Source organism: Oncorhynchus keta, chromosome 14 (assembly GCF_023373465.1).
Source record: "Oncorhynchus keta strain PuntledgeMale-10-30-2019 chromosome 14, Oket_V2, whole genome shotgun sequence".
Taxonomy (NCBI): domain Eukaryota; kingdom Metazoa; phylum Chordata; class Actinopteri; order Salmoniformes; family Salmonidae; genus Oncorhynchus; species Oncorhynchus keta.
The window spans coordinates 45,285,747-45,309,898 of record NC_068434.1 but is presented as its reverse complement, the minus strand read 5'-3'; the positions used below and the strand labels follow the sequence as shown (position 1 = coordinate 45,309,898).

Sequence of the window (24,152 nt, the reverse complement as noted above, 5' to 3'; positions counted from 1 at the left end):
GGGTGTACATTTACATTTACATTTCACTCCCTTCTATATTACGTACCTTTAATAACTACTTTCCAAGCCTCTCCCTATTTCCCTGTGATATCCGTATTTATTCTTTGCTTTATTGTGCTATTCACTATATTAAAACCACTTTCTTTCTCTTGTTCTTAGATTTCTCTCTACTCGTCCAGGGCTAAATATTTCTAACGGTCTGTTAAAACCCTGAACGACTTGACCACACCCTATTCCCTCCTATGTATGTCCACGTTTGTAACGGTTTTCCTCCTCTTCTGAGGAGGAGTAGGAAGGATCGGACCAGTGCAGCGTGGTACGTGTCCATGTTAATATTTATTGAAACTGAACACAACAAAATAACAAGAGAACTAACGAAAACGAAACAGTTCTGTCTGCTGCAGACACAGAGACAGAAAACAACTACCCACAACCCATAGTGGGAAAACAGGCTGCCTAAGTATGGTTCTCAATCAGAGACAACGATTGACAGCTGCCTCTGATTGGGAACCATACCAGACCAAAACCAGAAATAGAAAACATAGAACAAAAACATAGAATGCCCACCCCAACTCATGCCCTGACCAAATTAAAATAGAGACATAAAAAAGGAACTAAGGTCAGGACGTGACAACATTATTTTTGTTTCTCTGATTCTTGTACTCAATCTATTGGTTATTGCCCCGTCTCTAGCTTTTTTATAATTGTTCTCTCTTTTTGAGTATATTCTTACTTCAAATATTCCAATTTCTATATTTCTCTGAACTCTATATTCTTCTACCTTGCAACACAGTATGCAATTTTCAATGGCGTTACGGGCAATCGCTGATGTCGTCTTGACATTTATTACTATTTCACTATAATGTTCATGTATTTTTTATTTATTTATCCTAACTATTCAAACTTCTAGTATCATATATCATATTACTTCATGTACCATTCACACTCCCCTCCTTTAGTGCGGGACTGGATGCATCTTCCCTACCAGGTCACACTTTAAGCAACGTTTTGGGAGAGGTGCGTGGCCCTTTCCCCACCAACAGCAGAGAACTTTTACACTCACTTTCACACTCTCTCACGCTTTTCTAAGCAACCTAAAAATTCAGCATTTTTCTGATTCAATTCCTCAACACAGAAAAGACAGTATTCCAAGCAGTCCCCATTGATCGATTCATATCCTCAATGCAATAGGCGGTATCAGAGGATTTCTACCCATCCAAGCAGTCCTTATCGATTGACTTCCTCAACACGATAAGCGGTATCACAGGATTTCTACCCATCCAAGCAGTCCTTATCGATTGACTTCCTCAACACGATAAGCGGTATCACAGGATTTCTATTTCATTTTATTTGACCATGCAGATGGACTGTTGCCACTCCAAACTCGATCAAACAGAACAGTCAACAGGGCAGACAGACAACCTGAACGAGACTGAACACACCCACCCCAGATGAGCAACTGAGCGAGCTGGATGAATTGAATTGGCTGACTCGGACTGATTGGATAAGATGAAGGGGCTGTGTTTTGTACGCAAACACAAGCATGTCTAAAACAAATAAGTCCAGCCAAACTGAATCAGACAACACAGTCACAACTCAAACAGATTGAACAAACTGGTCAGATGTACCGCCCAAACAAATTAGTGAATAACCCCACTCAACTGAGCCAGTCAAGCCAGATGAAGCACACAACTCTCCCTCTGCAGTGGTCACACACCAATGAATATACTCTATTTTCACTGTTGCAACCTTCAAAGCTTTTTATCCCGTCATTATTTTGCATGCATTTCATTTGAACTCAAAAGCTCCCAATATATCTTTGGTTTGGCAAATTTGGAGAGACCCACTGTGACCTACCGCTGAGGCAGGTTTCTGGAGCGAACCACATAATCTCTATACTATAGACACAAGCTAAGCTTACCTTGTTTTTCAAGTGGCCGCTTATTTGTGCAGTTCATCCAATCTGCAGCTGCAGATTGTCACTGTCTCTGGTCCCTTTTTGCCACTCCTAGCAAGCTCACCATTTACAGTGGGGCAAAAAAGTATTTTGTCAGCCACCAATTGTGCAAGTTCTCCCACTTAAAAAGATGAGAGAGGCCTGTAATTTTCATCATAGGTACACTTCAACTATGACAGACAAAATGAAGAAAACAAATCCAGAAAATCACATTGTAGGATTTTTAATGAATCTATTTGCAAATTATGGTGGAAAATAAGTATTTGGTCAATAACAAAATTTTATCTCAATACTTTGTTATATACCCTTTGTTGGCAATGACAGAGGTCAAACGTTTTCTGTAAGTCTTCACAAGGTTTTCACACACTGTTGCTGGTATTTTGGCCCATTCCTCCATGCAGATCTCCTCTAGAGCAGTGATGTTTTGGGGCTGTTGCTGGGCAACACAGACTTTCAACTCCCTCCAAAGATTTCCTATGGGGTTGAGATCTGGAGACTGGCTAGGCCGCTCCAGGACCTTGAAATGCTTCTTACGAAGCCACTCCTTCGTTGCCCGGGTGGTGTGTTTGGGATCATTGTCATGCTGAAAGATCCAGCCACGTTTCATCTTCAATGCCCTTGCTGATGGAAGGAGATTTTCACTCAAAATCTCACGATACATGGCCCATTCATTATTTCCTTTACACGGATCAGTCGTCCTGGTCCCTTTGCAGAAAAACAGCCCCAAAGCATGATGTTTCCACCCCCATGCTTCACAGTAGGTATGGTGTTCTTTGGATGCAACTCAGCATTCTTTGTCCTCCAAACATGACGAGTTGAGTTTTTACCAAAAAGTTATATTTTGGTTTCATCTGACCATATGACATTCTCGCAATCTTCATCTGGATCATCCAAATCCTCTCTAGCAAACTTCAGAAGGACCTGGACATGTACTAGCTTAAGCAGGGGGACACGTCTGGCACTGCAGGATTTGAGTCCCTGGCGGCGTAGTGTGTTACTGATGGTAGGCTTTGTTACTTTGGTCCCAGCTCTCTGCAGGTCATTCACTAGGTCCCCCCGTGTGGTTCTGGGATTTTTGCTCACCGTTCTTGTGATCATTTTGACCCCACGGGGTGAGATCTTGCATGGAACCCCAGATCGAGGGAGATTATCGGTGGTCTTGTATGTCTTCCATTTCCTAATAATTGCTCCCACAGTTGATTTCTTCAAACCAAGCTGCTTACCTATTGCAGATTCAGTCTTCCCAGCCTGGCACAAGTCTACAATTTAGTTTCTGGTGTCCTTTGAAAGCTCTTTGGTCTTGGCCATAGTGAAGTTTGGAGTGTGACTGTTTGAGGTTGTAGAGAGGTGTCTTTTATACTGATAACAAGTTCAAACAGGTGCCATTAATACAGGCAACGAGTGGAGGACAGAGGAGCCTCTTAAAGAAGAAGTTACAGGTCTGTGAGAGCCAGAAATCTTGTTTGTTTGTAGGTGACCAAATACTTATTTTCCACCATAATTTGCTAATAAATTCATTAAAAATCCTACAATGTGATTTTCTAATTTTGTCTGTCATAGTTGGAGTGTACCTATGATGAAAATTACAGGCCTCTCTCATCTTTTTAAGTGGGAGAACTTGCACAATTGGTGGCTGACTAAATACTTTTTTGCCCCACTGTATGTTGTGGAACTATTCAGTCAAAAACATTTCTCAAATTACCGGAGCCTGTGAGTTAAAATAGACTTTTATTACAAAGTAATATACGCCGAGCTGGTTCATGAAAACAACTAACTTTCCAGCCTTGGCAACCACTTTTTATACAGATTTCATCCTTACGTCACACACATAGTAACTCCTCTTTATGTTAATGATTCATCCCCTCTGGCATTTAGCCACCATTATCTTTTTGCCTTTAACTAATTTTAGATTTGTTTCATATTTGGGCATAGAAACATTAGAGCCATAGCAATGGTACAAAATAAACAGATGTGTCCACTCCCGAGACAGGTGTATGTCCAATGGTGCCCAATGAGCTAGCCACACAAACAGAGCGCACCTATTCTGTTGACCACTCCAAGATGAATAATGTTCCAGAAAATTCCCAATAGGCGTAATCATACCAACAGTAAATATTAGGCCATAGCAACGGTACAAAAATAAACAGACATGTTCACTCCCCAGACAGGTGCATGTCCAATGGTGCCCAATGAGCTAGCCACACATACAGAGCGAAACCTATTCTGTTGACCACTCTAAGATGTACAGTTGAAGTTGGAAGTTCACATACACTTAGGTTGGAGTCATTAAAAGTCATTATTCAACCACTCCACAATTGTCTTGTTAATTAACAAACTATAGTTTTGGCAAGTCGGTTAGGACATCTACTTTGTGCATGACACAAGTCATTTCTCCAACAATTGTTTACAGACAGATTATTTCACTGTATCACAATTCCTGTGGGTCAGAAGTTTACATACACTAACTTGCCTGTGCCTTTAAACAGCTTGGAAAATTCCAGAAAAGGAAGCTTCATGGCTTTAGAAGCTTCTGATAGGCTAATTGATATAATTTGTGTATTTCAAGACCTAACTTCAAACTCAATGCCTCTTCGCTTCACATCATGGGAAAATCAAAAGAAATCAGCTAAGACCTCAGAAAAATATTGTAGACGTCCACAAGTCTGGTTCATCCTTGGGAGCAATTTCCAAAAGCCTGAAGGTACCACATTCATCTGTACAAACAACAGTACGCAAGTATAAGCAACATGGGACCACGCAGCCATCATGCCGTTCAGGAAGGAGACGCGTTCTGTCTCCTAGAGATGAAAATACTTTGGTGTGAAAAGTGCAAATCAATCCCAGAACAACATCAAAGGACATTGTGAAGATGCTGGAGGAAACAGGTACAAAAGTATCTATATCCACAGTAAAACGAGTCCTATATCGACATGACCTAAAAGGCCACTCAGCAAGGAAGAAGCCACTGCTCCAAACCACCATAAACAAGCCAGACTACGTTTTGCAACTGCGCATGTGGACAAATATCATACTTTTTGGGGTAATGTCCTCTGGTCTGATTAAACAAAAATAGAACTGTATGGCCATAATGACCATTGTTATGTTTGGAGGAAAAAGGGGGAGGCTTGCAAGCCGAAGAACACCATCCCAACCGTGAAGCACGGGGGTGGCAGCATCATGTTGTGGGGGTGCTTTGCTGCAAGAGGGACTGGTGCACTTTAAAAAATACATGGCATCATGAGGGAGGAAAATTATGTGGATATATTGGAGCAACATCTCAAGACATCACCCATGAAGTTGAAGCTTGATCGCAAATGGATCGTCCAAATGGACAATGACCCAAGCATACTTCCAACGTTGTGGCAAAATGGCTTAAGGACAAGAAAGTCAAGGTATTGGAGTGGCCATCACAAAGCTCTGACCTCAATCCTATAGAACATTTGTGGGCAGAACTGAAAAAGTGTGTGCGAGCAAGGAAGCCTACAATCCTGACTCAGTTACACCAGCTCTGTCAGAAAGAGTGGGCTAAAATTCACCCAACTTATTGTGGGAAGCTTGTGGAAGGCTACCCGAAACATTTGACCCAAGTTAAACAATTTAAAGGCAATGCTACAAAATACTAATTGAGTGTATGGAAACTTCTGACCCACTGGGAATGTGATGAAAGAAATAAAAGCTGAAATAAATGACTCTACTATTATTCTGACATTTCACATTCTTAAAATAAAGTGGTGATCCTAATTGACCAAGGACATGGAATTTTTACTAGGATTAAACTGAGTTTAAATGTAGTTGGCTGAGGTGTATGTAAATGTCCAACTTCAACTGTATAATGGGCACACATGTTCTAGAAAATTCCCAATAGGTGTAACCATAGCAACAGTAAATATTAGGCCATAGCAATGGTACAAAAATAACCAGACATGCCCACTCCCCAGACAGGTGCATGTCTAATGGTGTCTATTGACCTAGACACACATGTAGAGTGCACTTATCCCGCTGACTACTACGAAACGTATATGGAGGCACATATGTTCTAGAAAATGTCCAATGTCAACTGCAAAACATACAGAATCCTGCAGCATGGGTACTGACCAAGACCAGACAAAGAGCACACATTACACCGGTTTTAAGGTCTCTGCACTGGCTGCCTGTGAGTTTTATAATTAATTTAAAGATTTTTCTATTGGTTTTTAAATCCATGTTAGACATGCTTTTAAGTTATGTACCTACTGTAGTAGGTCCCCAGTCGGTCCCTCTGGTACTGGCCTTTTAACTATCCCAATTAAAGCCTCAGACCAAGAGGCATGGGAGGCAGCCTTTAATTACTATGCCCCCAGCCTCTGGAATAGCCTGCCAGAGAACCTGAGGGGGGCCGAAACCGTGGACATATTTCAAAGAGATCTTAAAACACACATTTTATCTTTGCTTTTCTTCAGGTTGTTTTTTAGTTGTTCAGTTTTATTGTTATTCTTTTGTTTTTTTTATCCTCTTGTTTGTTGTGTGGTAAATGGGTGAAGCAACCTATGAGCTCTCTTTAGCACTGTACCATGAAAGAACAGAGGATGATTAACTCCGATTTACATATAACTCGTTTCCGGATGACTATTCATCCACAATAAAAGACAAATACAGTACAGCCACAAATAACAGTATAGCAGAAAAGTGTTTTCAATATTCTCCAGAACTATTTTTCTAGGAAGGAAAACAGATAGATGCACTCAGAAAGATAAAAGCAGACAATCTGCCACTCTCAGATACACATCTCTCTCTCTCTCTCTCTCTCTCTCTCTCTCTCTCTCGAGTGTGCTCTCTTTCTGTCTCTGCCCTCTCTCTCGCTTGCTTTCTGTCTCTGACAGCCATCCTGTAGAGAGGGACAGCTTGGTGCCTCCAGGGAGATCCTTATCACCACATGATCTCTCTGCCCCCTCAGACTGTGTTGTATAGAGAGGCATGTACTGTGTGTGTGTGTTTGTGTTTGTTTGAGTGTGTGCGTGCGTGTGTGTGTGTGTGTGTGTGTTTGTGTTTGTTTGAGTGTGTGTACTAGTGTGCATGTGCGTGCATGTGTGTGCGTGTGTGTGCGTGTGTGTGTGTGTGTGTGTGTGTGTGTGTGTGTGTGCGTGTTTGTCTATGTCTGTGTCAGTGTGTGTGTGTCACTGTGTGTTTCTGTCATAGTTCCGTCAGTGCATATGAGTCAGAGGACAGTCACTCAGAGAGCTGCCTCCAGCTCATAAAGAAGGGGAATGATGTGGCTGCTGCAAGACACTCCCTCCGCTCGCTACGAGCTTCACTGTTTTTAACCAGAACATAATGAAATCAATGACGGGGGCGTGACGATGGTAAACACAGCGATTCATCCTGAGAGGACAATAAAACACTGCGTCTACATCACCAATTTGTCTGAAAACATCCGTATCTTGTATAATGGTGGAGCCTTTGCGTACATAATCAGCTAGGACGATGTGAGGGGTATATTCGGGCCGTGACACAAAGTGGAATGTGGAATGAGTGTGTAAGCCACAGAAGATCAACACGTCATGACTGAAGTTAGCAAACAATCCACCCCTGTCCTCTTCTTCCCTCCCCATCTTCTACTACTCACTCTCCTGTGTGCGTGCCATTTATTGTGTGTTTGCTGTATGTTCTCATGTTGTTGTGGTTACTTAGTCTCACATCCCCAAATGAAATTGCCCTTTGGGATGAATTCAATTGAATCCCCTCCCTCTCCTCCATGCAGGTCCTGAAGGGCTGTAAGAAGCTAGCCATGTCAGTGTGTTCTGTGGGCCGTATCCCTGGCGGTTATATCACCAACCACATCTACACCTGGGTGGACCCTCAGGGCCGCAGTGTCTCCCCTCCCTCCGACCTGGAGAAGCAGGAGCAGCACAGCACCCTGGGACGGCAGGACAGCCAGAGACGTGGACACACACAGGAGAGGGCTGAGAAGACGGTGAGTCTGATATTGGACCGTTGGTTGTCATACTTTTTGAATTCTCAGCAAGGTTCAAACAATTTCTCTATCCATCAGCACATTCTGTTGCCGGGGAAGCGGAGCTATGTTGGTAGAGAATTTTTGGTAGGTCCGTGGTCGGGCTGCTCGGACAGCCATGTAGGTTTGCTATTACAAGGAATCAAATGCTAACTACTTGATCTGTGTCTTGACATCTTAATTAAATATACACGATAAAGAATGCCCTTGCCAGCAACCATGCTATACAAATGAGTGTATATAGAGGTGCAGAGGTAACATCAATTCCCACAAAGAAGGCTAGGTGCCCAGCAAAGGAGGAGTCCCAAAGTAAAGACCTGCCTCTCTATTGGCAGAGATTCATGTCCCCTGACTCCACCTAAAGACACGGTCTGCTTCCCAAATGGCAGCCTATTCCCTATGGCACTAGCCCTATGTTCAAAAGTAGTGCAGTACAAAGGGAATAGAGTGCCATTTTAGACGCAGTCAAGCAACACATCATACCCTGCCTGGGGCCTGGGCTGAGATATCAGTGGTAGTAACAATGTCTCAGCCCCACGTCCAGAGAAACTATATCACTGTCAACACTAATGACATAAAACATCTCACGACATTCGAGTCTCATCTAAATGCAGCGAAAAAATAAGCAATTTTCTGTAGGATTAAGTCTGCCCCCTGGCTAGCCCAGTATTCCCACAGTTTATTTTAGTGAATTTAAATCTGTTTGGATGTGTTTGGCCATCATCAAAGTTTCCATCTAAATCTGCAGCGCTGTGCAAAACGGTGTATCGTACCCCTGCCCACCCCGCCTGGTCTGTGGAGCTGACGATGCAGTTTCACATCAATATATGAGAGAGGTGGGCAAACACTGGAGAAAGGAGAACACAGGCTACATCCCAAATGGCACCCTATTCACTATAAAGGGCACTCTTTTGGACTAGGGCTCACGTGAATAGGGTGCCATTTGGGATGTAGTCTGGATGCTCAGAGGGGAGCTCCACATCGATTTCTCCCTGGCCCATGGAGCTGTCCCATCAGACTACAAAACAAATGCAGTCACCCCCATCCTAAAGAAGCCCGGACTAGATACCTCCATCCTCAACAACTATCTCCCCATCTCCAACCCCTCCCTCTGCAACTGGATCTGGACTTCCTGACGGGCAGCCCCCAGGTGAGGGTAGGTAACAACACATCTGCCACGCTGACCATCAACATGTGGGCCCCTCAGGGGTGCGTGCTTGGTCCCCTCCTGATCTCCCTCTTAACCACAACTGTGTGGCAGCGGGCGACTCCAACACCATCACTAAGTTTGCAGACAACACACTGGTATTTGCCCCCTTTCGAATTTTCTGTACTTTTGCATATTTTTGATACTGAATCAGATCATTAACCAAAACCTAAGTCAGCACAACATTTACGTACTTATTTCATTTATTTCATATACAATGTTATGCAACACCCAATGCCCCTGTGTGAAAACATCATTTCCCCCTTATTGAATATAACTGGTTGTGCCACTTTTAGCTGCAGTGACTCCAACCAAATGCTTCCTGTAGTCTTTTATCAGTCTCTCACATCGCTGTGGAGAGATTTTGGCCCACTCTTGCATGCAGAACTGTTGTAACTTAGCGACATTTGTGGGTTTTCAAGCATGAACTGCTCGTTTCAAGTCCTGTCACAACATCTTAATTGGGATTAGGTCTGGGCCTTGACTAGGCCATTCCAAAACCTTTTAGCTTTTTAGACATTTTCATGTACACTTGAATGTGTGTTTTGGATCATTGTCTTGCTGCATGACCCATATGCGCTCCAGCTTCAGCTCACAGATGGATGGCCTGACATTCTTCTATGGAATTATCTGATACAGAGCAGAAATCATGGTTCCTTTTATTAAGGCAAGTCGTCCAGGTCCTGAGGCAGCAAACATCTCCAAACCATCACTATGTTCGACACAAAAAAATATTTTTCTTAATTGAACCTTTCTTTAACTTGGCAAGTCAGTTAAGAACAAATTCTTATTTACAATGACGGCCTACCGGGGAACAGTGGGTTATCTGCCTTGTTCTCAGGCAGAACGACAGATTTTTATCTTGTCAGCGCGGGGATTTGATCCAGCAACCTTTTGGTTACTGTCCCAATACGCTAACCACTAGGTTATCTGCCACCCCAAAGGTTCTTACTGTGGAATGCAGTGTTTGGTTTTCGCTATGCATAATGGGACCCATGTCATCCAAAAATATATACTTTTGAATCATCTGTCCATTGAACATTCTTCCAAGAGTCTTGATGATCATCCAGGTGCTTCCAGATGCTTTTTTGCCAAACTTGAGTCAACTTTTTCGATGACATGGGTCCCATTATGCTTGGCGAAAACCAAACACTGTAAACTCAGGTTCCCTTTATCTAATATTAGGTTTTGGTTGAAGATCTGATAACATTCAGTATCAAAAATATGCACAGTGGTCTAAGGCACTGTATCACAGTGCTAGCTGTGCCACCAGATATTCTGGGTTCGCGACCGGGAGGCCCATGGGGCTGGACATCATTGGCCCAGTGTCGTCCGAGTTAGGGAGGGGTTGGCCGGCAGGGATATCCTTGTCTCATCGCGCACTAGCGACTCCTGTGAGGGGCTGGGCGCAGTGCACGCTGACCAGGTTGCCAGGTGTACGGTGTTTCCTCCGACACATTGGTGCGGCTGGCTTCCGGGTTGGATGGGCATTGTGTCAAGAAGCAGTACAGCTTGGTTGGGTTGTGTTTCGGAGGACGCATGGCTCTCGACCTTCACCTCATTGCAGCGATGAGACAAGACTGTAACTACTACCAATTGGATACCATGAAATTGGGGTGTTTAAAGAAATATTTTAAAAAAATATGCAAAAATAGAGAAAATCAGAAAGGGTGCAAATATTTTTTCGCGGCACTGTACACATCTACCTCAATTACCTCATACCCAATTACCTCATGCACATCAACTCGGTACTGGTACCCAATGTATATAGCCAAGTTATCGTTACTCAATGTGTATTTATTCCTTCTATTGTTTATTAGTAAGCATTTCACTGTTAGTCTACACCTTTTTACAAAGCATGCGAAGCATGTGACAAAAACTATTTGATTTGATTTTAACTACAAACCCACCTCCTGAACAATAACATATTTGAGTCTCTCCAGTCTGGTTTCCATCTCATCCACAGTACTGAAATTGCCCTCCTCAAAGTCATCAACGACCTCATAACCTCTACTGATACTGGTGCCCTCAACATCCTGCTTCTACGCCACCTGAGTGCCGCCTTTTACGTGGTGAGCCATCAAGTCCTGCTCAGGGTCTGGGTGTTGGGGCACCGCACTCTCATGGCTACAATCACATTGTACCAATCACATCGTACCAACATCGTACTCAATGGCCATACTTCTGACTCTGCTGCTGTCACACAGGGTGTTCCCCAGGACTCTGTGCTGGGCCTCTTACTCTTCTCATCAACATCCTCCCCCTTGGTCAGATCCTCTGCCACTTCAACCTCGACTTCCACAGATACGCTGACAACTCCCAGATATACCTCAGCACCAAATCCCTCCTCGACCCACCACTGACCCATGTTGAATCATGCCTCTCTGCAATAAAAACCTGGATGCAACACAACTTCCTCAAGCTAAAGAATTACAAACCTGAACTCTTCCTATTAGGCACCAAAACCACACAAGTTAGCAACCTCCCCCTCAAAATCGATAACACCACGCACCAACCTTAGAGTCATCCTGGCCTCCACCCTCTCCTTCGACCACCACATCCGACAGACTTTCAAATCCACATCTGCAATATTTCCAAAGTCAGGTCCTCCCTCTCCCGTCCTGCTGCTGAAACCTACCGCCTCAACTACTGCAACTGACTACTCTCCGGCATCAATGCAAGCTCCCTCCATAAGCTCCAAATGGTTCAGAACTCTGTGGCCCGACTCCTCATCCACACTAAGTCCTGGCAGCACATCATCCCTGTCCTCCGTGAACTCCACTGGCTCCTTGTCTCCCAACGCATTAACTACAAGATCCTCCTTCTGAACAACAAAGCCCTTCACCACCTTATCACCCTTACCTTTCTGACCTCCTTCTGCCCTACCAACCCACACACTCACTACATTCCACCACAGCAGGCCACCTTGCCCCCCCACACACACACACCCACACACACACCCACCCTCTCTCCCACATGCACTCTCTCTCATACACACATGCAACACCTGCTCGCTCGCTCACTCACACTGACACATCACACTCTTTTCCCTGCTTTAAGCCCCTCCCCATTCTCTTTGTTTAATGTTTTTGTCTCTTCCTTCTGTTAGTCTGGTGTTGTCTTGTTATGATCTCTGTTGTTTTGTTTGGTTTCTACAATTGTCAAGTGACTTTGGATCATTGAAAGGTGCTATACTGTATACGTTCGATGTATTATTGTTAGTCTTGTTATTATTATTATTATTAAATTATAATCACTGATCACTGTCACTTCCAGGAGGTCTGGGACCATATGTATCAATCAACTCACAATAGGAGTGCTGATCAATGATTTGCCTTTTAGTGTAATGAGTCGGTGTGTAGCGGGTCGGACGAAGTCAGGCGCAGGACACAGAACTGAGTAAAAACTTAACTTTACTCGAAATAAACCAACAATAAATTCCCCACTGGGAAACACACCAGCTCACAGAAGTACTGACCACTTCACAACGAATAAACACTCACAACAACCATGGGCAAAACAGAGGTTAAATAATGAACATGTAATTGGGGAATTGAAACCAGGTGTGTAAAACAAGACAAAACAAAAGGAAAATGAAAAGTGGACCGGCAATGGCTAGAAGACCGGTGACGTCGACCGCCGAACACCGCCCGAGCAAGGAGAGGGACTGACTTCGGCGGAAGTCATGACATTTAGATCATAATGAATACGATTATATAGACAGGGAAGACCTGATCCTAGATCTGCACACTTTATGAACACGACCACTGATCCCTGTCCTCTCTGTCTGTGTATCCCTGCAGATCACCCTAAACTTGAACGATGGTCTCTCTCTGGGCCTGATGATCAGAGGAGGGGCAGAGTACGGCCTGGGCATATACATTACTGGAGTGGACCCAGGCTCAGCCGCAGACCACGGTGGACTCAAGGTATTTACAGACCATTACCATACACATCCTATGGAAATTGTTTCACCCCACCACAGGGAATAAAACACAATGCAAGGTTCTGACGCAGAAAAGCAGTGGGGGAAAGAGTCTGCTATGGTCTGTGTTGCTGATTCGAAACATGGCAGACGCTTTTTACTCCACTAAAGACATCGATTCTATGTACAAAACATAGTTCATTGCGCTCTATTTTCAACTTCAGTCTGCTGTGTTTTCAGGTCAGATTTCTGAGGCAGGAATACAGTGGCAAGGAAAAGTATGAATCCAAATTAGATCTGATCTTCATCTAAGTCACGACAACAGACAAACACAGTCTGCTTAAACTAATAACACACAAATGATTATATTTTTCTTGTCTATATTGAATACATAATTTAAACATTGACAGTGTAGGTTGGGAAAAGTATGTGAACCCCTAGGCTAATGACTTCTCCAAAAGCGAATTGGAGTCAGGAGTCAGCTAACCTGGATTACAATCGTTGAGACGAGATTGGAGATGTTGGTTAGAGCTGCCCTGCCCTATAAAAAACACTCACAAAATGTGAGTTTACTATTCACAAGAAGCATTGCCTGATGTGAACCATGCCTAGAACAAAAGGGATCTCAGAAGACACACGATTAAGAATTGTTTCCTTGCATAAAGCTGGAAAGGGTTACAAAAGTATCTCTAAAAGCCTTGATGTTCATCCGTCCATAAGATAAATTGTCTATAAATGGAGAAAGTTCAGCACTTTTGCTACTCTCCCTAGGAGTGGCCGTCCTGCAAAGATGACTGCAAGAGCACAGGGCAGAGTGCTCAATGAGGTTAAGAAGAATCGTAGAGTGTGAGCTAAAGATTTACAGAAATCTCTGGAAGATGCGAACATCTCTGTTGACGAGTCTACGATACCTAAAACACTAAACCAGAATGGTGTTCATGGGAGGACACCACAGAAGAAGCCACTGCTATCCAAAAAAAACATTGCTGCACGTCTGAAGTTGCACGTCTGAGCATCTGGATGTCCCACAGCGCTACTGGCAAAATATTCTGTGGACAGATTAAACTAAATTTGAGTTGTTTGGAAGGAACGCACAACTCTATGTTTGGAGAAAAAAAGGCACAGCACACCAACATAAAAACCTCATCCCAAATGTAAAGTATGGTGAAGGGAGCATCATGGTTTGGAACTGCTTTGCTGCCTCAGGGCCTGGACAGCTTGCTGTCATCGACGGAAAAATGATTTCCCAAGTTTATCAAGACATTTTGCAGGAGAATGTAAGGCTATCTGTTTGCCAATTGAAACTCAACAGAAGTTGGGTGATGCAACAGGACAACGACCCAAAACACAAGAGGTAAATCAATTACAGAATGGCTTCAACAGAAGAAAATACGCCTTCTGGAGTCCTGACCTCAACCCGATTGAGATGCTGTGGCATGACATCAACAGAGCGATTCACACCAGACATCCCAATAATATTGCTGAACTGAAACAGTTTTGTAAAGCGGAATGGTCCAATATTCCTCCTGACCAAATGTTTGGTTGAGGTTATTGCTGCCAACGGAGGGTCAACCAGTTATTAAATCCAAGGGTTCACATACTTTTCCCACCCTGCACTGTGAATGTTTACACGGTGTGTTGAATAAAGACATGAAAACGTGTAATTGTTTGTGTGTTATTACTTTAAGCAGACTGTGTTTGTCTATTGTTTTACATTTTATGACCAATTTATATAGAAGTCCAGGTAATTCCAAAGGGTTCACATACTTTTTCTTGCCACTGTATAGATCAGTGTGCCTGTAAACAGTATGACTGGCGTCATAGCATTATGGCATGGCTGGTCTTGGGAAGATATCTGGCACACATCTGTCTCTGTTTCTCACTGCTTCTCCTCTGTCAGCCCAGTTCAAACATGTCCATCTCCCTCTTTGGAAAAATCTTCTTCCATAAAGAGGACTATAAAAAAAACTCAGAAAGCCACACTAAATCCAAGCCTTGGACTCTTGATTAAATAACAGGCGCTTGACATTTTGGCAGCATTTATTTGACAGAAAGCACTGTGCTGCCTTGTGTTTTCTAGCTGACTGTGGCAGAGGGAGGCGGGGACAGAGGCCAGGCACGCTATCAGCTGAGTGTTAAGGGCTCTGCGGCCAATCATATAAATAGCATAACTAGAATGGGAATCAACATCTCTGACTATGGCAATTTAACTGGTAAACTCATGCCAGCACTCAAAATGGCCATCAGTTCACCCATTAACGGAGACCTGTTCTACTCATTCTAGTTCTGTGGGGCTGATGGTACTCTAGCCACTGGGATGACAACCTGCATGGACTAAAGATTTTCCAGAAATCCCAGTTGGAAGATTCCAGATTCCCTGGTTATTCCCTCCTGATTCCCAGAATCTTCCAACTGGGATTTCTGGAGAACCTGTTCATTTTGGAAAAGTGACAGGTTATTTTTCTTTCTCTATTCTACTACAAGCCTCTCAGATATTTTGATTTTTTTTTAAAATATATATATTCTGCCTCAGTTTTGGTCATTGTACTCCACAGTGTATTCAGAGATCTATAAGAACTACACTGTTTTCCAGTGTAATGCTCTGTCGGAGTTGTGTTGTGGGTCTACATCCATGGCAGTCTGGCAGATTGAGTGATATTGCCATTAGAGGAGGAGCAGTAGGAAAGTAAAGAGGCTGTCTGTTCTCCTCGGGAGGCCATCTCTGTCTGTCTCGCCTACCCCCATTTACCTCCCCTCCCTCTCTTTCTCTCTATTCTCCTTTCCCTCTCTTATGTCCTCTTTCTTCCCCTCTACCTCTCTCTTACTTCAGCCTGTTAAACACTGACCTGAGGCCTGTCTGTCTGCTACCTCTGGCAGATATCAATGGGAAACAGCTAGATATCAAACTATTGTTTCTTTTTAGTATGCAGTTTGCACCTGCATTATCACCAGGTGTATACATGATTAATTACCACAAAGGCTGTACGTGATTGCAGACATTATTGTGGCGATGTTAATGTTCTCTACAACCTGTTATTATATATGGATGAAGTTATCTATAGCCCTGTGAATTATGGAGTAAAAAAATATGTTTGAGAACAGGGACATTCATTGTTAGCCTGGTCAAGCAGTGAAACAGAATGTGACCTATCAAGTTCTGGCTGATTTCATGAGGCTAATTCAATGTTGCTCTGGATTCGAGGCCTTTTCTGAAGTTATTTGACAGAAGCTATGAGAAACAAAATGCCTCCTCTTCTTTCCTCTCCTCTGACAGTGGATAAACTAAACTCCTCTAAATGCATCTTATTAGTCATCCTGTCACTGAGGAGCAATAAGACACCGTCCGTCAGCCAGGTGTCAGCCCCATAACGAGGGCCTCTATCAAGCCAGTCTGGATACAGCTGTTGTCTAACGGGCGGTGTGACAGATGATCGTGTGCCTGTCCCATCTGTGTGCAATGACGTGGGATTTAATTAGTGTCACTCCCCCAGGGGATCGGACGCTGCCTTATCCAGCCTACAGCCCTGCCTTTTCTTTTCTTTTAACAGGCCAGCCCACTGGCTCACTATACTCCCCCCCCCCTACTTTTGAACAGAGCCCTATGGGGATGGGGTGCCACTTGGAACCATTATTTATTTAAGACGAAAAATGTAGGCAAGGAATGTTGAACAAGCCCTGTGCCATTTCAAAAGTCTCTGTTCCTATTGGAATTTGTGCATGTTTAGCGCGCCACCATTAGGTAACAGGTAGTTTTTTTTATTTTGTTTTTTTCCCCCAAATCTTTTCATTGTTTTTCTTAATTAAAAAAAAAATGTTGGTGACATATTTGAGCTCAACCTAAACTTACAAATCTCTTATTCCTTAAAAGGGGACAATAAAAAATTAAAATACATTTCAGGGCCTGTTTTATCTCAGGCTCTGTACTTTACTTAGCATGGGTTTGTAGGATGTATAGTTTTGAAATCCGAAATGTACTTTATGAGGGTAGTATACAATATTATGCGTTGTTTAGAAAATGCCACCAGGGGGGTCAGAGTTTACCAGGTTAACCTATTTAGACACTTTATGTTGGTGTTTCTGTTATTTTGGCGGTTACCTATAGGTACACATACAGTACATATAAAAACCAAACATAAAAATATAGCCAATAATAGCAGCCAAATATCTTAAAGTGAAATATCCTAGATCATCGTCTGGGTGTACATGATGGCCTTGGACAAGGTGGTTAGTATCTCAACACTAACTCCATTCAGTTTGGCAGGCATTTAACATTAATACCCAAACTTTACACAATACAATATTCAGTTCAAACCAACTTTTGAGAATGCTTTTTTTTCTCCACAGCTGTTGAAACTGCTAAGATTATTTGCTTTTCTTGAAAAGACATGTCGAGTTTTTGATTGTAACCAAAGAGCATGAGAACGGGGCAAAATGGAAGAATCTTATTGAGAATTTTTCTTAAGACATCAACAAACCTATTTCCAAAGAGCTTCAACAGTTAATCAGTGCCAAAACATATGCATGTAGTTTCTTATTAGAGAACAACCCCGGGTCTATGAACCAAGCACACATTTTATCTCGCAACCCTGGTGTATGCAATTCAAATAGACGTGTTCAACCTTTGCATACAGCTTGAGATCACAATAAAACATTGACAAGGGCCTGTAGCTGGAACATTTCACAGGCTGCCATTTTGGAAATAGCCTCTGCCACTTCTCATCCACAAATAGGTGCCAGTGTCTTGTCTCTTTGGCTGGCAACCCTCTGAAAAACAACATTTAGTGTGTTTGGGAGAGATTGTCCATTTGCTGTACCGTGTCCGTAATAGCCCCTCTCTCTCAGGCGACCTGGAGATAAACTATCAAGTCAGACAACTGTCTCGGCCACCCAAAATAGGAAATTGCCCTTAGCCTCTCTACCTTAGTTTTTTTCTCTCTCTCACTACCCCCCTTCTCTCTCTCTCTCTGAGAAAGGACAAGAACATTGTGTATGGACAATTGCTCCTCTCAGTCTCGTCTGACTCATAACCATTTTATTTCACGCTTCATCTCGGATGATCAATGAAACGCCAGTTGGAAATGACGGTTCAATCTATCGACTTTGAGCAGCTGAGTTACAGTACGCTGGAGGGGTCCCATACTGCCACAGAGTAAGCATTACAGAGGCAGGGGGCTGAGGGACATGGACTTTGAGTGAGTCCCAAATGGTACCCTATTCCCTTTATAGTGCACTATAGTAAAACTCTCTCGTTCAGTGGCTGCACCTCAGATGCCCTGGCTGGGCGATGTAAATCAGACCCCCCCATCTCTTTCCCTCCCTCCTCTTCAATGAGTTACGGAGGTTCACTCAAGCTGATTCTTCCACTGCTTCTACTGTAAATGCATTAGTGTTAGGAGGGAGGGAGGGAGAGGAGGGGAGAAGTCAATAACTAATTTCTTCCTTTACTTCCTCTTGTGGAAAGAGAATTGGCCATTTGAAGAGGTCCCGTAATGCCACTATACATCCTCAGCTTCTCATGTGTTTCTCAGATTTTCTGTTGTCTTTTATTTCACACTAGACTAACTTATTATTTTTTATGGAGTGGGGCAGTCCTTTCTTTTTTTTAATGTTTAATGGATAGGATAGAGATTATGAGGCAGGGGGAGAGAGCTAGACCACCCCAGGCCTTTAGACTAACATTCTGATGCTCTGAGAAGACAAGTATAAGACTTGAGAAATGGAAAAACAACATTGATACACTTCAGTCTATGTAGAAGTTATTTCATTGTGAATTATATTTCTATTCGATACTAATCATGTTACCTATCGATAGCAAAGACGCCTTTTGTATCCCCCTGTAGATCATGTTTTCCTTGCTAAGGGACAGATAGAAATGGGGAAAAAATGGTTACCTGGAGGAAAATGGAGGAGGGTCATGTTTTTTCAATTTCAATCAAGGGGAGGGTTTAGTATTTTTTTGACATGGTCCAGGGGAGGGTCATGTAATTTTGCCCTCAGAACAGCCTCAATTCATCGGGGCATGAACTCTACAAGGTGTCGAAAGCCTTCCACAAGGATGCTGGCCCGTGTTGGTTCCAATGCTTCCCACAGTTATGTCAAGTTGGCTGGATGTCCTTTGGGTGGTGGACTATTCTTGATACACATGGGAAACTGTTGAGCATGACACTAACCAGTGTGCCTGGCACCTACTACCATACCTCATTCAAAGGCACTTAAACATTTTGTCTTGCCCATTCACCCTCTGAATGGCACACATACAAAAGCCATGTCTCAAGGCTTAAAAATCCTTCTTTAACATGTCTCCTCCCCTTCAACTACACTGATGGAAGTGGATTTAACAAGTGACATCAATGAGGGTTCATAGCTTTCACCTGGATTTACCTGGTCAGCCTATGCCAGAACTAGGCATTTTGAGGGCTCCCGAGTGGAGCAGCGGTCTAAGGCATTGCATCTCAGTGCTAGAGGTGTCACTACAAACCCTGGTTCAATCCTTGGCTGTATCACAACTGGCTGTGATTGGGTTAGGGGAGGGTTTGGCCAGGGTAGGCCTTCATTGTAAAATAATTTGTTCTTAACTGATTTGCCTAGTTAAATAAATGTTGATTTAAAAAATAATTAACACAGCAATGGATATTCCAACCCTGAGCCCTGGCCTGCTCTGCTGTTTCTGATTGAAAACGTTTTTGTGTGCTGCTTAACCAATGGCTGTGCTACGTGGGGCTATGGTGGCAGTTCAGGAGATGAGTAACTAGCTAGCAAACGTAGTTATGTATGTATGATAATGTTTTTCGCGGTCTAAACGTCTGTAATCCTATCAACTTCTAGTGTACAGTCGTGGCCAAAAGTTTTGAGAATGACACATGAATTTTCAGAAGTCTGCTGCCTCAGTTTGTATGATGGCAATTTGCATATACTCCAGAATGTTATGAAGAGTGATCAGATGAATTGCAATTAATTGCAAAGTCCCTCTTTGCCATGCAAATGAACTGAATCCCCCAAAAACATTTCCACTGCATTTCAGCCATGCCACAAAAGCACCAGCTGACATCATGTCAGTGATTCTCTTGATAACAAAGGTGTGAGTGATGAGGACAAGGCTGGAGATCACTCTGTCAGAAAACATAGAATGCCCACCCCAACTCATGCCCTGACCAAACTAAATAGAGACATAAAAAAGGAACTAAGGTCAGGACGTGAAAGCTCCCAAGACATTCCAGCAAGCGCCAGGACCATCTCCTAAAGTTGATTCAGCTGCGGGATCGGGGCACCACCAGTACAGAGCTTGCTCAGGAATGGCAGCAGGGAGGTGTGAGTGCATCTGCATGCACAGTGAGGCAAAGACTTTTGAAGGATGGCCTGGTGTCAAGAAGGGCAGCAAAGAAGCCACTTCTCTCCAGGAAAAACATCAGAGACAGACTGATATTCTGCAAAAGGTACAGGGATTTGACTGCTGAGGACTGGGGTAAAGTCATTTTCTCTGATGAATCCCCTTTCCGATTGTTTGGGGCATCCGGAAAAAAAGCTTGTCCGGAGAAGACAAGGTGAGCGCTACCATCAGTCCTGTGTCATGCCAGCAGTAAAGCATCCTGAGACCATTCATGTGTGGGGTTGCTTCTCAGCCAAGGGAGTGGGCTCACTCACAATTTTGCCGAAGAAGACAGCCATGAATAAAGAATGGTACCAATACACCCTCCGAGAGCAACTTCTCCCAACCATCCAGGAACAGTTTGGTGACGAACAATCCCTTTTCCAGCATGATGGAGCACCTTGCCATAAGGAAAAGTGATAACTATGTGGCTTGGGGAACAAAACATTGATATTTTGGGTCCATTTTGGTATTGTGGTCAATCCTCAAGAGGCGGGTGGACAAACAAAGACCCACAAATTCTGACAAACTCCAATCATTGATCATGCAAGAATGGGCTACCATCTGTCAGGATGTGGCCCAGAAGTTAATTGACAGCATGCCAGGGCGAATTGCAGGTCAAGACTGCAAATGTTGACTCTTTGCATCAACTTCATGTAATTGTCAATAAAAGCCTTTGACACTTATGAAATGCTTGTAATTATACTTCAATATTCCATAGTAACATCTGACAAAAATATCTAAAGACACTGAAGCAGCAAACTTTGTGGAAATTAACATTTGTGTCATTCTCAAAACTTTTGTCCACGACTGTAGTGAGAGTGACTTTATCACGGTGCTCCGTAATACCGGCGGGATTTCTGCCTGATTGAATGTCAATAACTCAGGTACACATGAAAACATGAAATGATCCAAGGAATCGATAGAACGGGAAAGGTAGGCCTAGCTTTTGAAAGTACCATGCTCAGATTCCTAATGACATCTCAGGTTATTATTAGCCAACTGGGACAGTTTCCTTACAAAGAAGACACACTGATTTGGCATTGGATAAATAATGATAAGATGAACACATAGGCCTATCACTCTGTCCATTAGTCTGTAATTTCTGTAATTTTTGTGGTATTAAAAAACAATTCTGCTAATGTGTAAAATGTAGAATTGCATGAAATGTTTATAAATGTCAATCATAAAATGCTTTAACTATAAAGGAGATTTTTCCATCCCTACTCTTGGCCACGGTGGTTTTCAAACCCACAACCTTCTGGCAGTTTTTAAAACTGCATATCTAAGTCTCTGGTCTGTCCAAGAAGTGAGGGTAAACGGTAGACATGTTCTCTGCTATTCACTTTATTTAAATTATTATTTTGGGTATAGGGGAGGGTCAATTGTTTTGTTTTTTCACGCGTTCAGGGAAGGTTTAGGTCAAATATATTTTGCTGAAGGGAGGGCCATTCATTTTCATTTCAGAGAGGTCCAATTTTCTCCGTGTATAACATTCACTCCCTAATAACTATTAAGCTAAAATCAAAGCTAAACTGCTTCTCAAACAGGAAGAATCACTATGTCAAGTGTTTTGTTTGTGCTTTTGAAGAATGAATAGGCTGGAAGATAATAAGCATTGGTTGTTATGGTCTGCTAGAACATGGTTTCATGAATGTGATGTTCATGATGTTCCTTCCATAGATTTGGCCTCACATCAGTCCAATCTAAACATACAGTAGATATAACAGGATTTGATGTCATTTTATCTGTAGCCAATGGAATTGAGCCTTATTGGATGGGCACTTCTAATGTAAATCTATGGCATTTACCCAAAGGGCTTGAATTTTTGAGCTCTCTCTGTAAATTTTGAGGTGACGTAGTGTCCCCATGAGTGACAGAACACTGAGCCAATCACGGTGCAACTAGAGAACATTACCAACCCCTACTCTCTGTATTTTCCGCTGGCTGCCCCACCACCACACTGAGCTAGGCTGAAACACCTGCATTTTGGAGCTGCCTTACTCAAGAAAGCAAAAAAAAGAGACCATGTTTGTATGCGGCTTTATTAACTTTTTTTTACATTGTTTGAAAATGGATATGTGACACGTATTAATGTATTAATGCCAAAATAATATGCAAAACATACGCTTTTTTTTTTAGCTAAACAGGTGTGGCTCAAAAGAGGTGGGGCTCTGCCTGTGATCCCTTATTGATGTCACTTGTTAAATCCACTTCAATCAGTGTAAATGGAGACAGGTTAAAAAATGATTTTTAAGCCCTATGACAATTTAGACATGGATTGTGTGTGTTCCATTCAGAGGGTAAATGGGAAAAACAAAAGATTTAAGTGCCTTTGAATGGGTTATGGTAGTAGGTGTCAGGAGCACCGGTTTGTGTCAAGAACCGCAATGCTGCTGGGTTGTTTCGTGCTGGGTAGTTTCCCGTGTGTATCAAGAATTGTCCTCCACCCAAAGGACTTTCAGCCATCTTACCACAACTGTGGGAAGGATTTCAGTCAGTATGGGCCAGCATCTTTGTGGAACGCTTTCGACACATGGTTGAGTCCATGCCCCGACAAATTGAGGCTATTCTGAGGGCAAAAGGGAAGGTGCAACTCAATATTAGGAAGGTGCACCTAATGTTTGGTATACTCAGTGTATATCTACAAGTATAACTTCTCTTCTCTGTGGGTTCAGGTGGGCGATCAGCTGCTGGAGGTGAATGGGCGGAGCTTCGTGGCCATCCCCCATGATGAGGCGGTGAGGATCCTGAAGACGTGTCGCCACCTGCTGGTTAGGGTGAGAGACGTTGGCCGCCTGCCCCATGCCCGCACCGTGGTGGACCAGACCAAATGGATCAGCAGCCCTAGCCCCCCCAGCCCACCGCCCACAGCAGAGAGCACTGCCAGCCCAGCTACTACACGGTGATTTAGCACAAACAGGCACAACATTGTCAAAAGGGCAATCTCTTTGTGAATTCTATGGGTGTATCCCAAATGGCACCCCAATTCCCAATAGAGTACTCTACTTTTGACCAGAACCCTATGGGCCATTTGAGATGCTTCCTATGAGAGTTCTATGACATTTTTGTTTTCAGCGAAAAAGTCATATTGAAGGTCACAGTTCTAACTGCATCTAGTGAGTGTAAGCTCTTTTCTCTGTTTATTTTAAATTCCCTTTAAACCAAACATTCTTGAAATGTACAATGAACAGTGGCTCCAACATTCCCTTAAGAGGGATGTAGTATGTTTCATGCTTCAAACATTGAATGATATTTGCATTCAGTCAGTCATTTCTTATTTGAGCAGAAAGAATGTCTAGGGCATTGATGGAAAAATACTTTGTCTGCATGGCACCCTATTCCCTATTTAGTGCACTACCAGTACACTATATAGGGAATAGGATTCCATTTGGGATGCAGTCGTTCTGTTGGGTGAAATCAATTATATTCAACCGGTTGACATTAAGATTAGCAACATAATTTAATATTTGTTTTCTTTATAAGACAGCCCCCATTGAAGAATTTCATTGAATTATCACGTAGCAAGGTAGCAGAATTAAATTACCATTCAGTCTCTGACCAATGTATTTATTTATCCTACCACTGTCAGTGGCAGGGCTTTTGTCATGCGAGTGATTGAGTGAGTAATGTGAGGCAGAATACATCCACTTCATTGTTGGGTTTGACTGTGACGTGTGATATGGTGCTCAGTCCCACAGCGAGCTG

The 24,152-nt window shown here is 43.0% G+C and overlaps 1 protein-coding gene across 2 annotated transcripts in view; it reads left to right on the top strand.

Annotated features, from left to right (window-relative positions):
- LOC118393506 (whirlin-like) overlaps window positions 1-24,152 on the top strand; it is a 91,842-nt gene that overhangs the window by 40,809 nt on the left and 26,881 nt on the right. For both annotated transcript variants that reach the window (XM_035786234.2, XM_035786233.2), the window contains exons 2-4: window positions 7,695-7,907; window positions 12,957-13,082; window positions 23,123-23,349. In XM_035786234.2, the coding sequence (XP_035642127.1) occupies window positions 7,695-7,907; window positions 12,957-13,082; window positions 23,123-23,349 (566 nt within the window). The remainder of the gene's footprint in view (window positions 1-7,694; window positions 7,908-12,956; window positions 13,083-23,122; window positions 23,350-24,152) is intronic.